Consider the following 14,693-nt stretch of genomic DNA (forward strand, 5'->3'; position numbering starts at 1 on the left):
AAGAGCTCGTAACATCCCAAGGGAAACGACTTTAATCCAACATCCAAAAAGAAAACGGGATGAGAACCAAATAACGGCGGTATTCAGTCATTCACCAGTAGTTAATCGTATCAAGAAAGAGATTAGGAAACTGTGGTATCTATTGGATGTTGGGGAGAACAAATTAAGTGTGCCACTTTTTGCGATCAAAAGAAGGAGAAATATTGATGATGCCGTGGTACACACCTACAGAGAGGCGAAAGAAGAAATGGACAATCAATCAAGGCTGTGGGAACACCCTAAGGTTGTAGGACATGCACCATGTGGCACATGCTTGGTATGCCTCCTATACAAAACGTTGATATAGGCTGGGCACCGTGGGAATAAAGAGTTTTCACAAACTACAACACCACCAATGTGGTATACCTGATCAAGTGCCTCTGTGAAAAAAACTATGTGGATATGACAACCAGAGCAGTTAGAATCAGAATCTGTGAGCATAGGTCCAATATCATAAGAAAAAGGCTAACTGCCCCTCTTGTAGAACATTTTGTATTGAATAACCACTCTGAGAATGACAAGTGCGGGGGAAATCTTGGAGCTATTCCATTGAGGAAAGAAGAAAAACAGCTGAGAGGAAATGGCATGCTTGTGGTTGATCCTCTGACAAACTGGCCTGCCGCATGCTTCAAAGGCAATACCGACTCTCTGTCCTCACCAAGAAGAGAGCTTACATCCAAGCCTGCATCTCTGCGGCATCTAACAACTCGGCCAAACTCTTTAAAATCTGCAAGGAACTGGCCAATCCTGCCGCAGGTCTCTACCTCTCCTATGCCTTCCCAAGCCCTCTGCACGGCACTGGCTTCTCATTTCATCTCCAAAACTCAGGACATCCTGTCCTCTCTCTCCCCCTCTCCCCTTCCTCCCTTTACTCCCTGCTCTTCCTCTGGTTCTTCTTCGGGCACCTGCCCTCCCTCCTTCTCTGCCTTTCGCCTTCTTCTCTCCAGACAAGGATTCTAGACAAGTCCGATCTATGAAAGTCTCGTCAAAACAGGTTCATCCCTGCTCCTCCAAAACCATCAAGGACCACATTGACTCCCTTGCTGCTGCTCTGGCCGGCTTCTGCAACTACTCCTTCTTAAGAAATCGTCTGCTGACCCTCCCTGCCCGGCTAACTATCACCCTATCTCAATCACTCCTTTCCTGGGCAAACTCCTGGAAAAGCTGGTCATCTCCCAGCTCAATCTTCACACTGAATCTGTTGGTGGTCTCCATGATCATCAGTCTGGCTTCAGAGCTGCCAAATGCACGGAAACTGCTCTCCTGAACATCTGTTAAGACCTGCTATCCAACATTGATTCCAACCCCCCCTGTGTCCTCATCTTACTGGATCTCTCGTCTACCTTTGAAACAGTCAACCATGCCATCCTGCTCAACCGTCTGCGTGATAACCTGGGTATCACCGGTCAGGCCCTGGTGTGGCTGACTTCTTTCCTCTCTCATCGACCCTCCCAGGTTCAACTTGTTCCCTCTTCTCCCTCTATCTTTATCTCTACCTGTGGTGTTCTCCAGGGGTCTAATCTCTCTCCCTGGCTGTTCAACCAATGCCTTGCACTGCTTGCCCACCGCATTGCCGTGCTCTGCCACAACTTCCAGTGCTATGCAGATGACACTCAGCTCATTTTCAGGCTACCTTCAGCCACCTTTTCTCCCTCTCTCATCTCTGACTGCCTGTCCACCATCCAGGAGTGGTGTGTCACCAATGATCTCTGCCTTAATGCCAGTAAGACTGAGATTCTCCTCATCGGCACACCCGCTCCCTCCTTTTTCTGTCACTCTCTGGCCGGCCTCTCTTGGCCCTCTTCCTGCTTCCACCTGTGAGACTAAAAACCTGGGGGGCATCTTCGACTCCACACTCTCCTTCTCTCTTCACATCTCTGACTTCTCTAAGAAGTCACACTACCAGCTGCACCTGAGAGGTATTCTTCCTTTCCTCTCCTCCCCCCAGAAGCTCACTGTCTCCAGAGCTCTGGTTCTCTCTAGGCTTGACTATTGCAACAGCCTCTTTCTAAATGTGCTTGCTTCTACTCTCCGCCCTCTGCAACTCATCCAGAACAGATCTGCGAGACTTGTCCTTGGCCTTAAGCCCAGGGATTGTATCTCTCCAGGACTGAAATCTCTGCACTGGCTCCCAGTGGCTGCGAGGATTAAGTTCAAAACCCTCTGCATTGTCCACAAGACCTTTTGGGGCCTGGGACCTCAATACCTTCAACTCTCTCTCCCTAAATATCTTCCTTCTCGAGCTCTTCGCTCATCCACCTCCAACTCCCTCAGGGTCTGTCGCTTCTCCAAGCAAGGACATGGTGGTCGATCTCTTTCTTCGGCTGAGGCCTCCCTCTGGAATAGCCTCCCTGCCTCCCTGAAACTTAAGGAGAACCATCTCCTGTTCCGGAAGCATCTCAAAACATTTCTCTTTGCTTCTGCTGAATTTCCTGCTTGATACTGAAACTGCACTGGTTACCTGGCCACCTTCTGATCTCGGGCCCAATTCCCCTCCCCGCCAGTCGCACACCTGCACTGCCTTCTTGGCAACCCCCGTACTTGGGGACTGTTTCTGTATCCCTACAGTCCCACTTTCAGCACTTGACACCTGATGTCTGCACTTACCCTTGCACTTGCCACCAGCTGGCCGTGCTTTACTTATTGTTATTTATTCTTTTATCCCATGTTATGCACTGTCCCCTCCCCTTTACCCCCCTGCACTTTCCCCTTCCCCCTTCCCATGCACTTGCCCGATCTAGATGACACCTGTCCTAGTAGGATTGTTGTCTTTGTCCTCCCTCTGTTCCCCCTCCCTTGCCTTGTTGCGCCTTGGAACACTTGTGTATAGGCGCGTTATAAATGCCATATCCTATATCAAGGACCATCCGCTCAAATGGCAATCAACTGTTGCATCAGCTGAGAGTGACCCTCAAGAGAGTTGGCAGCGCCAGTTTTAATATATGGGCACCTACCACTTGGAATCCTCTTCCCCTTGATCTCAAGAGCTGTACGGCCATCTCTTTATTTAAAAAAACAGCTGAAGACAATGCTGTTTGATGGAGGGATAGTCTAGCTATTCCCTTTTGTTTTTTGATCATACCGGAATCTCCCCACTGATTGCCTACCATTTTTATGTTATATGTCTGTTTATGACTACGTGATCGCCTTGCGGTCTATGGGCAAATGGCGCGATACAAAAAACAATATAGAATATAGATAGATAGAAAAAGACTAGCTTCTCGTTCCAGAAAATCTAGAATGATGTCTTCTTCTCCCAGTACCACTTCTTTTTCATACCAAAAGCACAGCTCTAGAGATGATATTCTCCTGATACAGGCCACTTGTTTCTCCTCACATGATGAGATGATGTGTTCTCTTTATGGGATGTCTGCTTCTTACTCCCAGAAGTGCTGCATCCAACAGTCAGGGTCCATGAAAACTCCATCTCCTCATAGAGGCAATTTTATTTTCATGGTGGCTTCCTGGGATGCTGCCTGTGGCTTACTTAGAAGTGTGCCTAACTTGTTTGGTCAATTTAGAATTTCTGCTGAAGAACTACTTTTTCTTGTTTTTACTCTTGGTGGAGAGCCTTCTTTCTTTGTATGGGGGTTAATACTACTAACTTACACCAACATGTCCAATGCACAAATAACCAAAGCAGACTCAACCATGCACACATTAAACATTCTAAAGCCAATTAATTCCACATATGCAGGTCCACCCCAATTCTTGGATAATGCACTACTCCCATATACTCACACACAAACTTGTTCTTACAAATTCATAACATATTCACTGCTCAAGCACCACCCATGACTTTATAGAGAGACACACACACACCGACTCTAATCCCACCCTTACAAGCATAGAAGTCAACGGCCACAGTGGGCTTTCACCCACAGGCTGCTTCACTTTCTGAATTTCGTTGGTCACTTCCCTTTGCCTCTGCATTTAAAATTATGTAGAATGAAGAGCTAACATGTGGTGTGTCCTCTGTGGTGATTCATTCATCAAGAGAGCTAGTAGAGAGACCACACAGCCTAACCACTCAACTTGGGAAGGCAATGAGGGTGAATTGCCACAGTCACCTCTCCAGCTGCCATTGTGCGTCATCATATAATAAAACAAAAAATAACTAATTATGAAATGCAATTTTATACTTACAAATGGCCGTGACATCATTGGTAATGTGGTGGTGGGACTGTTGTTGTGTGGTTTCTGTTGCCTTCTGAGGCTTGACTCCTAGGCTATTCCCATCCAAGTGGCTTCTTCTTTACAGCATATGTTGTGCAATGCACAGCGCACATACACTACAGATAGCTCAACGCCCCGATCTGCACTGAGCCGTCTCATCGCAGTGAAGTCAATCATTTATCCTGATTTTCCACAGACTCACCCTCACTCTTTCCTCTCTCCTTAGGACCCTTGCAGCCCTTATTCCTCTACTATAATTCTCTCATGTAGCTTTAAGAACGATTTGAGGTTCTTCCTTTTCCTCTCCTCCTAATTTCCTTTCTTGCATGTCCCCTTCAATGTTTCTATTAGAGCCCTTTGAAAAAGTATCTGGGTGATTTTAAGTGGTATGGGATTTGTTACCAGTTAGGTGGTCATGGTAAAAATAGCAGTATTTGTCAAATGCAACTATTCTTTTTTGCTGACAAATACTGAGTTGAGTGCGTTTGTTCCTATGGAGGTATTAACATTTGGATTTCCCAAATGAAAGCATTTTTTATCTCTGTTTCGAGAGGTGCAGGTAAAAATTTCCCACAAAAGTATGTATGACTTTTTCTGCTGTACAGAAGGGATGCACAGGCACTTCCATCCAATACCATGAACAGGTCTTAAATGCACCATTTTAAGTGAGGTAAGAGGGCTAAGTCTTATACACTGCCTCTCACAAGTTACCCAATAATGCATAAAAGCGTCGGAATTGACCCTTTGTGAGTTGTAGAAAATGTACAGTATGAACGGATACTGTTTATTATCCATTTCCACATTCATTATGACGGCGTGAATCTTCAAAACGTTTAAAAAAAATAAAAGTAGTATTTCTGGAATACCACCAAAGGTATTCCAGTAATATCCCTCCATTAGAACTGAGCCCGGTACTAACTCTGAATTGGTCTCTATTTCAGCAACACCAGTGGCTGAGATGGTATTTACCTCCAGCAGTATCCCTGTACAAGAATCCAGCCAACTAGTAATGAGCCTTTATATATTCATGTAATACTATTACTGGTACCATGGGTATTTTGGTGCCCAATACAATGCACTATTACCATGCATCCGGCCATCTTATTTCCTATCATCACTGTGTTGATGCTGTGAAACCGCAGCCTCTATTTGTACCTGAATGCATGGAAACCCAGATCACTCTTCAGACCGCTACCCTCTCATTCTCCTTAATGCTAGTTCTGCAATAGAGATAACAATAAGTTACCACGGCAGCTCTGCCACCAAGATTGCTATTACATTTTATAATACTCTGCTAGATTGTGTGCTATGCCAACCTACTGGATACACAGTTGTGCAGAAAAATCAACTTCTAAAGGCTTTCCTGGAGCTATTTCCCAGTGGCATAACCCAATAGTTCAGCCTTGGGAATGCGCAAATTAAAGAAGAAACTCAAAGAATTAAGGACCTGTGGGTTAGGAGTATACCTCTCCACACTTTGACCATTGAGATTCCCATAGCCAAAAGATCCTTTTTATCTGGCCCCATGTAGCTCACAAACCTGTGACGAGGTCTGTGCATCCTGAAAACGTACAGCTTCATTGGATCTCTGCATGAGGGACCTAGAAAAGGCAGAAACTGTACAATTGTATTAATGTCTTCTATATTGATTGACTGCTATAAGCAGAAGAAGGCAGAGCCCGAAATTTGCAACCAATTTCTGCATCACCACACAACTGTGCCACACATTGCCTTTGCCTATAACCGATTGCTAATTTTACTGGTCAGTTTAGGATCATTTTATGATGTTTTACTTGCTGTTGCATAAGGTATGCTACATTACAAAAGCAAATGTTTTCGACCAGACAGACTGTCCAGGAACCTGATTTCAGACAATTAACAGCTTATACCACCATTGCTAGATTCTGGAAAACCAGAACAGACCAGTATTTTAGCAACCAACCTCTGGAATGACTGCTTAGATATCCTGAGAACAATACACAGTTGAAGGTAACTTAGGAAAGAACTGAAAACCTACCTCCAATATCAAGTCACTAGGGTCAAAGAACAAGAGTTAACCTGGCACCCTCTGATCCTCCTCATATACCTCAACACACCAGAGCCGCCTCTATTTCCCATGCACTAGTAAAGACAGACCCTTGGGCTCCCTGCCCCCAGCGCTTCCCCTCCTTACCTCTTAATCCCCTATTCCCACTAATGAAAGGTTTGTATACCTACCTTACACCTAACATGTAATTACTTTATAATAACTGTGTGATGTTCCCTGGAGGCCACCTTTGTGAGGGTCATGATCGACTTCCCTCCTATATGTCTGTTTCCCCCACCCCAGGTGTTTACAGTGGCTCGCTGTCAATGTAAATGGTTACAAAACGCCACTACAATAAACAAAATCAAACTAAAAACCAAATTACAGTCCATCGGAGACCAGAGGTGCAGCTACGCACAACCTAACATCACACACCGCTCGCTACAAGATTACACTTGTCGAGGTTTAATGATTTACAGATGTGCAAGTAAGATAGTATAACATAACATATGTAATGTCATTAGTGGTTTGAGAAATCTGTCAACCCTTGAGCTACACTTACATTCTTTTTGTTTGGAGATATATGAATTGAGTCTGCTGAGACACTATCCGACAGAAGAGGAGCCACTCTCATGCTTCTCCTCTGGAGGAGTGAGGAGAAGACATGGCGATGTCCTCACTGTACTTATGAGTTCACAATGTACTCAGGTATTTAAATGGTACAGTGACTTCACATACACAGTACTCGAATATATGCAAAAGTTTATGACATTGATTAGGAACGTGATCAGCAACTATCAGCAACTTCAAAAAATGTCACACTGCATCCACATTTCCGGTTACTTGAAACGCGTAAGCAAAAGCCAAGCGCATCCTTAAATAGCCCTTTTCATGCTTCTATGAACAACAGTTTCAAATAATCATGAACCATTGCATCGTTCAATTAGCAGATTACCAGGTACTACACTTGCATTTATTACTTGGGAATTCACACAATGCCCCTGCATGCCCAATAAAGCAACATGATTGGAACACAATCTCTTATAATTTATTTGTATTATTAATGTTCCGGTTTGAAAACTTAAACCTTACACAATTTCTTTAAAAGGAAAATGGAAAATAAAAACAATAAATAAAATAAATGGTACAAAGTCAATACTATATAATCCCTTCCTCAGCCCTGAAATCATTTCAATAAATACAAATTCTCATTAATACCTACTTATTTACCTTAATATTTTGTAAAGAATTTGGACAGACATTCTGCAGACCATGATAGTAAAAACCAAGACTAGCCCATTGTCTTCTATTACGATTATCATGACAAAACTACTTTATATACCTCATTGGATGTGTATACCATTATGTTTCACTTTGCAGTTCCTCCAATGAGATTTAACATTTAATTCACAAACCTTAGAGTAGCCAAGATGAATATTTGGTTCCCAGATTAAATCATATTCCAAGTATATGTATATAGCATAAAATGGATACATAAAAATTGATAAAGTATTTTTATAAAGTATAAAAATGGAAATAAATTAATATTGTGTAAAACCCATTAAAGTGCTCAGATCTGTATACCTATAAACTGGGGCATTCCACAGCAAGATGTTCCCATGTTTCTATGCTTTCTTTCTCATTATAGAAGCGACAGCTGAGTGCCTTCCTTGGGATTTGAAGCCTTGCTTCTATAACTTGAAAATTGGAAGTAGATTGATTCTTAATCAAAGAAACAGGTGCCTTCATTTGGGACAAGGGCATTTTTATGTATTGAAACGTCTCTCCTCACGTTTCAAATTGTAAAGTAATGAGTAGTTATCCATCTCATCTCCCTTTTGCACCAGTCGTAATCCCATAATGCTTGTTTAACTCGACATGGATTTTCTGTGAGATTCTCTTCATGCAGATTTATTGTAGCAAGTAGATTTTCGCATTCACTCTCCCATTTAGATCACATAGAATTCCACTTTCCCTTTAGTTCCAGACTTAAATGTATGAAAAGGGAATTATGAGGGGTTCTAAGATTTTCTGTACAAGGACAGGATTTTCCAATTAATCATACTTGCTAATGATAGGAGTGCAAGTTCATATCTTAAAGAAGCTGCTAGTATACAATTAGGCAACCCCATACCCTTCTCCAAATCAATCCTTCCAACCTTTGCCATGTAATGTCATTAGTGCAAAACCAATCTCTGTATCATATTAGAGACATGGAACCACCTTTGCTTTATAATATTATAAATAAATAAAAATGATATTATGGGCCTCATTACACGGATGGCGGTGGACCAAGGTGCTATTAGCACCTTGGTCCATGCCGGTAAAATACCGGTACCGCCTTGGTGGAAAGGGGAATTACCGCCCTATTCCAAGGTTGGTGGGGCGGTAAATCCCCCTTCCCCCATTGCCCTTCCCTATTCCCATTTTTGCCCCATAGGGCTCTATGGGAATGGGGAAGGCGCTAATTACGGTACCGCAAATTGTGGTACCGTAATTAGCTCCCTGGTCCCTTTGCGGGTTGGTTTTTAACGCCTGCAAAAAGCGGGCGTTAAATTCCCCAACCCGCAAAGGGACCTCGTAGTAAGGTGGTAAGGGTTTACCGGTACCGGTAAAATACCGGTACCGGTAAACCCTTACCGCCTACCGTGTAATGAGGCCCTATATCATGTTTAATTTCGATGTAAAGAATACATTGATATTCCAGCCAAGTAATGCTGCCGTTTGAAAAGTGCAATGATGTGGACAGATGTCAATAATTTGATATGTGAAACGTAATATCGAGTAACCATAAATGAAACATTAGATTTTCTGACAAGTTCATATTCAGTTAATGTCATGGGCATCCTCTCCTGTATCTTTTCGGTCTACGTTTTGCAACGCTTTTTCAGTTAGCATTAATATATTTTGAAGCTGTTTTTTTAATGCTAAATTATTACCCTCAGGAGAGGCGAAAAACCAGGACGACTGGAACACAGGCGTAACCTACCAGAAACAGCCCACCTTCTCTCTGGACCGTCAGTGTCTCTCCCCAGTGAATAACAGTGAATACCCTCCCTTGCCAACAATATATGTCTGGTCAATCTCCCATCACAGGGTGATATAGAGTAGATATAGGCACCCTGAAGCGGCATTGCAGGCAGTGCAGTATAAACCCCAAGGAAACATTGAAATATTTATAAGCAGCTCTTGCCAGAAAACTGATATTGCTGCCACCAGCATCTTGCTTGTATTTACATCCCTTGGGAACCAAGAGGGAAATGGACTTGGCGGGTTGACTCCTTGTGGGGGACAGCGAGCTGAGCTGTCAGTCCTATTTCCACCTGCTCAATCCCTGCAGCTACCTTTGGCTTGGAGCACCTGATGTCTTAGTTGATGCCTAGCATAATTCAGAGGTGGGGGTTTTCTGAAGAAATACAGCATAGAGCCCTTGTCATGCTTGCACTGAGTTGAACTATAGGGCTCTGATTTAATCAGATTTCTATTTAAAAAAATGTATATTTTTTAAACTAATTTTGCATTCATGTCTGATGTTGCCTATGTGTTTAGGCATTTGTTTATAAAACAGTTTATGTAGTATGCATGTAATGCTTTACATATTTTAAAGCATTCCAAAGAACACATTGATTAAATGACCGATGAGCAAATTTAATTCCATATTCGTATCTTTAGGTTTCAGGTTAAAGAGCCGACAATTCCAATGTACCCCATTCTTCATACCTCTCCCACACGTGTGTCCTGATGGCAGTACAGTAGGGTGAAATGTGCAAAAATGTAGGCAAGCAGGTGCAAAAGCAGAAGCAAATATAACATATTGGCATGTGGGCCCCTCCTTATTCAAGGGAAGGCTAATGCAATGACAATCAGCAGCAGGAGGGGAATCAGCAGGTGGTATACGATATGTGGTGGGGATTAAAGTCAAGGTTCTGATTTCTCCCTGAAGGGAGATCACGCCTTCTGGCCCCTAGATCAAAAATCCAACCAATACGTCCCGGGAGGATAGCTCAGCGGCAACGTATGCACCTTGGAAGCAAGACAACACGAAGCAACACAGGTCGATCCCCGGGTCCACGCTTAGAAACCGCGCGTTATAAATATACAACTAAGACAAAAACAATTACGCAACTAATAAACAATTCCTGTAACAGCGCCTCGATGCCTGCGGACTGCATGAGCGCCTTAAAAATGCAAAAATAATAATAATAAAAAAAAATACAAACACTTTTGAGAAGAATGCAAAGTGCTAGCGCCGGTATCGCAATTTAAATTTTCGATGCCTTTGTCAAAGGCATTTGAATCAATAACAGACTTTTGAAACAATTAAAATGGTAATTATGTCTCTTCCGAAACACCTAAGAGAGCACTCCTGCTCCTCACTCAGCAGATGTAAAATGCACCAGCTTTCTCTCGTCACATGAGGGCCGATTAGGGTAAGGTTGCCAGAAAATCTTATGTGATCTCTGTATTTTCCATCTGGCATATGGTGTAAACTGTACACAGGATACCAAACTCAAGTAACTTAAAAGGACATCCATGCTTCAAATGACTATTTGGAGGTCAGTGGAGTCTGCTTTTTTGAAGGTCTGGTGGGTCTGCAATGAGTTTATGGTGTTTCTTTATGTCCCTCTTCAGATGCCATATCCTAAGTAGTCCCCATCGTTCCAACACTTGCTACTCACAATGCAATCGTCATGCCACATCCTCAGCCATGCACAGGTCCACAAAGCGCTGTGATCGCAGACGGTAACTAGGAAATAAAGTCCTGACTCTGCATATTACCTTGTCATGCTGCAGCGGAATCACAAAGCGCTTGCAGAAAGGCACTGATGTGAGCACATTTTTCTCTTCAAAGTCGTGCTTCAGGTTTGCCATATAGAACAAGTCATACAGGCTGTTGTCCTTATAGGCAATAACATCGAACACGACGTGGTTGTCCTCTTCATATGCGTTGACATGGTGATAAACCACCATGGAATCGGTGTAGAACTTGGTGGACACTGCTTTCTTTGTTCTCTTATCCACGATGTGAATCCATGTCTGAAAAGAGTCAAGTATGCAACGATAAGTTAAAACTGCGCCTTCTGTATGAGTAGGCCAACAAAAATCACAGAAATCTAAAAGAGCCCCCATTTGTTGATATAAATCGTTAAAGATAAAGCAGGCATGTCTAAGGGGCAAGTCTGCACCACTTAGGAGAAAATACCATGAAATTGTATCAACTTTTAAAAATATTTACATGTGTAAGAAGCACCCCAATTGTTATTGGCAATGAATACAATTAAAAAATGATAAATACTGTTGGATGTAATAAAGTGAGTAGAGTTAAAATATGTATTTTTTGTAACTAGAAAATGTTTTTAAATTTAGTTTGGAACCATCATTATTTTTAAGTGTTTTAAAATGATGTCCTATAATTCATCATTCTGTATCGTACTTGCTACTACATGTTTACTACTATGTGGTACTGTAAATAATGGTTGTTACACTCCCGCAAACGTAGTGGCACCATTTAGTCGAACAAAGTTTGCAAGTGTTGGGCAGTCCTAACAAGTATCATTGTAGTGAGAGCTTATTGAGCTAGCTAGTTTCCATCATATAGTCAGCACGGTGTAAAAGAACCGAGCACCCATCGGTCTTTCATTTCAGCAAGAGAGCCTGCAATTCTTGGCTCTACCACCTGATCATTTTCTGAAACTGAAGAGAGGGCATTTCCTGAAGTCTATGGCAATTAGCTTGCCTAGTGTCTGTATGAAGCTTCACTAGCTTCCTCCGCAATGCCACATTTGGACCCTGCCCTATCTAGCCAATACATATTTAATGACTCGCTTTCTAGTTTGTCTGGGCCCAAGAAATATATTAGGTAAATAGTAAAGTAACAGGCAGCCTAGGGAAGTTATAGGATTTTTTTCAGAGCTTGTGGTTTTTAATAGGTTTACATCACCAGTACATAGGGGAAGAAAGAGGCCAATAGCAGGCCCACAGAAAAAGCATGAAAGAAAATGCATGTTAAAAGGTCTGAGTAACATTTTATTCACACCTAAAAAAATACTCCTGTTTATTTCCAATTAAGAAGTACCAATCTCACCGGAGCAAGTGTGCTTAATGGTGAGATGGTTGAGACCACATGTTGAGAAGACGGGGTAAAGCAGGCACTACCTTAAGAAAGATATATTGTAATTCATATGAAATAACTGTAGAGTATTTGGTGATCACCAAAACCATCACTGCACCAGACAGGGGAGACCAATTTATACAACTGGAGAAACCTCCACCAGATTGGTTACACCCTAGTTGTGAGGACTACCGCAAGGTTAGGAAAATGTCAAGAAATGACATGAAGCTACTTTTTTGCGTTGTTTCTTCCAAAACACTGTGACCTCAACTGGAAATATGGCTTGGTTACCTCCAGTGTGCTCAGGCCACCAACAACCCCAAACCCATCAAACTTGCGCTGTTGACATGGACCCATTTTTCTTCTTTTTGTTAAGTTTAGGATATTAACACCCTGGAGTGCTAATAGACTTAAGTACTTCGAAAGGGGCAGGCGTGGCCAATTTCAGCCAAGTACAGCCCCAATCTTAGCACTTAACATTATATTATACAAACACATTTAGGTGTTTAATTTTGTGATTGATTACTTGATAGCATGGTCGGTGTTAAAAAATTCTGTTTTCAGTACCTGCTATCGCTGTCTATTTCTTAGAGGAGCCTGGCTATTTCCATCCCCCTATAATCATAAACCGAGCATTTTGTACTGTTTTCAGAGCCCTCTGAACAGAAAAAAAGGATAACTGTTCAGGATGTATTGAACCATGTATGCTTTGTATGGTGGGATTAAATTCAGATGCCCAGAATAGCAACCTAAGGAGGACAGCTGGTTTACTTAACTCAGAAAGTAAAAATCCCACCAAGCAGGTATTTATGAGCAGAGCTCACAGCATGAATCCTGCCGCTCCATGGAGAGTATTATAGTATGTCACTTTGGAGCACTTTCTCGCTGGTCTCAGGCCAGCATACGCCCATTTCTGTAGCACTTGGTACATGTCTCCCGCAGGAAGTAGGAGCTATGTTTGCAGTGACGGCTAAGGCCCTCCAGTTACAAGACTGAGCAGTGCATCCTCTGATCACATCCTTTTTTGTGTTTCTAAATATTTAAAGTTAATGGATAACTACAGAATTGTTCTAATTTCTGAATAGGACACAAAAAAGGAGGTATCATAAGACTAAATAAAGTCATGAGAATATGTGACATTAAATTGAGTTGTCTTGCTTTTGTTCTTTACTAAAGCAGATGCAGTTCGCCCGGAAGGCTCTGTGCTGATATGATATGATATGGCATTTATAAGACGCCAGTACACAAGTGTTTCTGCTGTACAGAATGAGGTGGGGTGGCAGCCTACATTACAGCCACCCAATTCCATTCAAAAGGAAATTTAACCTCCATTAACTCTGTGATTAATATCCCTATACCAATCAATCAACAATTGTTTATTCGAATGATAAACACCCTTATACAATATCATAACATTGTAGTATCAGAACATGCACACATGTATTAGATTAATCAATAGAATTAATAAAAACATCAAATATGACTACATATTTCATTTCATCACCACGAAAAGACACAGGGAATATAGTCATAGTTTCAATAAAATCCAAATGATGTCTAATACCCAACCATCTAATAGCAAACAATGTATTGATTATAAGCAAATCCTTGTGGTCTATGTGTATGGAAGGCCAGTGTGCATAATGGAACACATCCATGCCAATAATTCAGCTGAGCAAAACTACCTTCAAGCCATAGATCATGAAAGCCAGACTGAATCGCCGAGGTTTTGTGGAAGCACATTGAGAATCCAAGGGGAGGGAACCGTAAACACAATTCCTGGCATCTAGTGTCTAGAGCTACATTAAAACTTGATATCAAGAATCTAGAGGGATGGAATAACATGGGTGATATGTACATGCTCCTTAACATGTAAAGCATCACAATTAAGGCATTGATAACCTATGATAGCTAACGGAGATGAATATAAACACCAGTGGAAAATCATGAAAAGCGGTTGAGATGCATTGAGTCATTTTGAACATCAGAGTGTAGAGATGCTGAAAGTAAAGCATAGCCGGGTGTGATGTAAACTACTTGTGTTCTTGAAAGGTAGTTTTCTAAAGAATCTTTGAGCTATACAAACCAATATGCAGGGTACTCTGATTTGTATAGCCTGCAGATTATTCAATTACAATGCTCTTGGAACACTCAAAGGGTTAAAATTAAAACTGGGGCTAACTGAATTTGTCAATAACCTTTAGTCAGGTCAAGTGTGGAAATAAACTTTGCAACTTCATTTTTTTAACTCATTGTTGCGTGGCATTGGTTATGTGTCAAAGAAATGAAATTTTATGAAATCTATACAGAATCACCATGTTTCGTCCACTTTTCCCATCA

The 14,693-nt window shown here is 41.9% G+C and overlaps 1 protein-coding gene across 2 annotated transcripts in view; it reads right to left on the reverse strand.

The window, feature by feature from the left end:
• The window catches only part of BCO1 (beta-carotene oxygenase 1), a 296,080-nt gene that overhangs the window by 97,877 nt on the left and 183,510 nt on the right, over positions 1 to 14,693 (reverse strand). For both annotated transcript variants that reach the window (XM_069607100.1, XM_069607101.1), the window contains exon 7: positions 11,021 to 11,278. In XM_069607100.1, coding sequence (XP_069463201.1) covers positions 11,021 to 11,278 — 258 coding nt within the window. The remainder of the gene's footprint in view (positions 1 to 11,020; positions 11,279 to 14,693) is intronic.

This window comes from Ambystoma mexicanum, chromosome 1p (assembly GCF_040938575.1).
Source record: "Ambystoma mexicanum isolate Mex_15411 chromosome 1p, UKY_AmexF1_1, whole genome shotgun sequence".
In the NCBI taxonomy this organism is placed as follows: Eukaryota; Metazoa; Chordata; class Amphibia; order Caudata; family Ambystomatidae; genus Ambystoma; species Ambystoma mexicanum.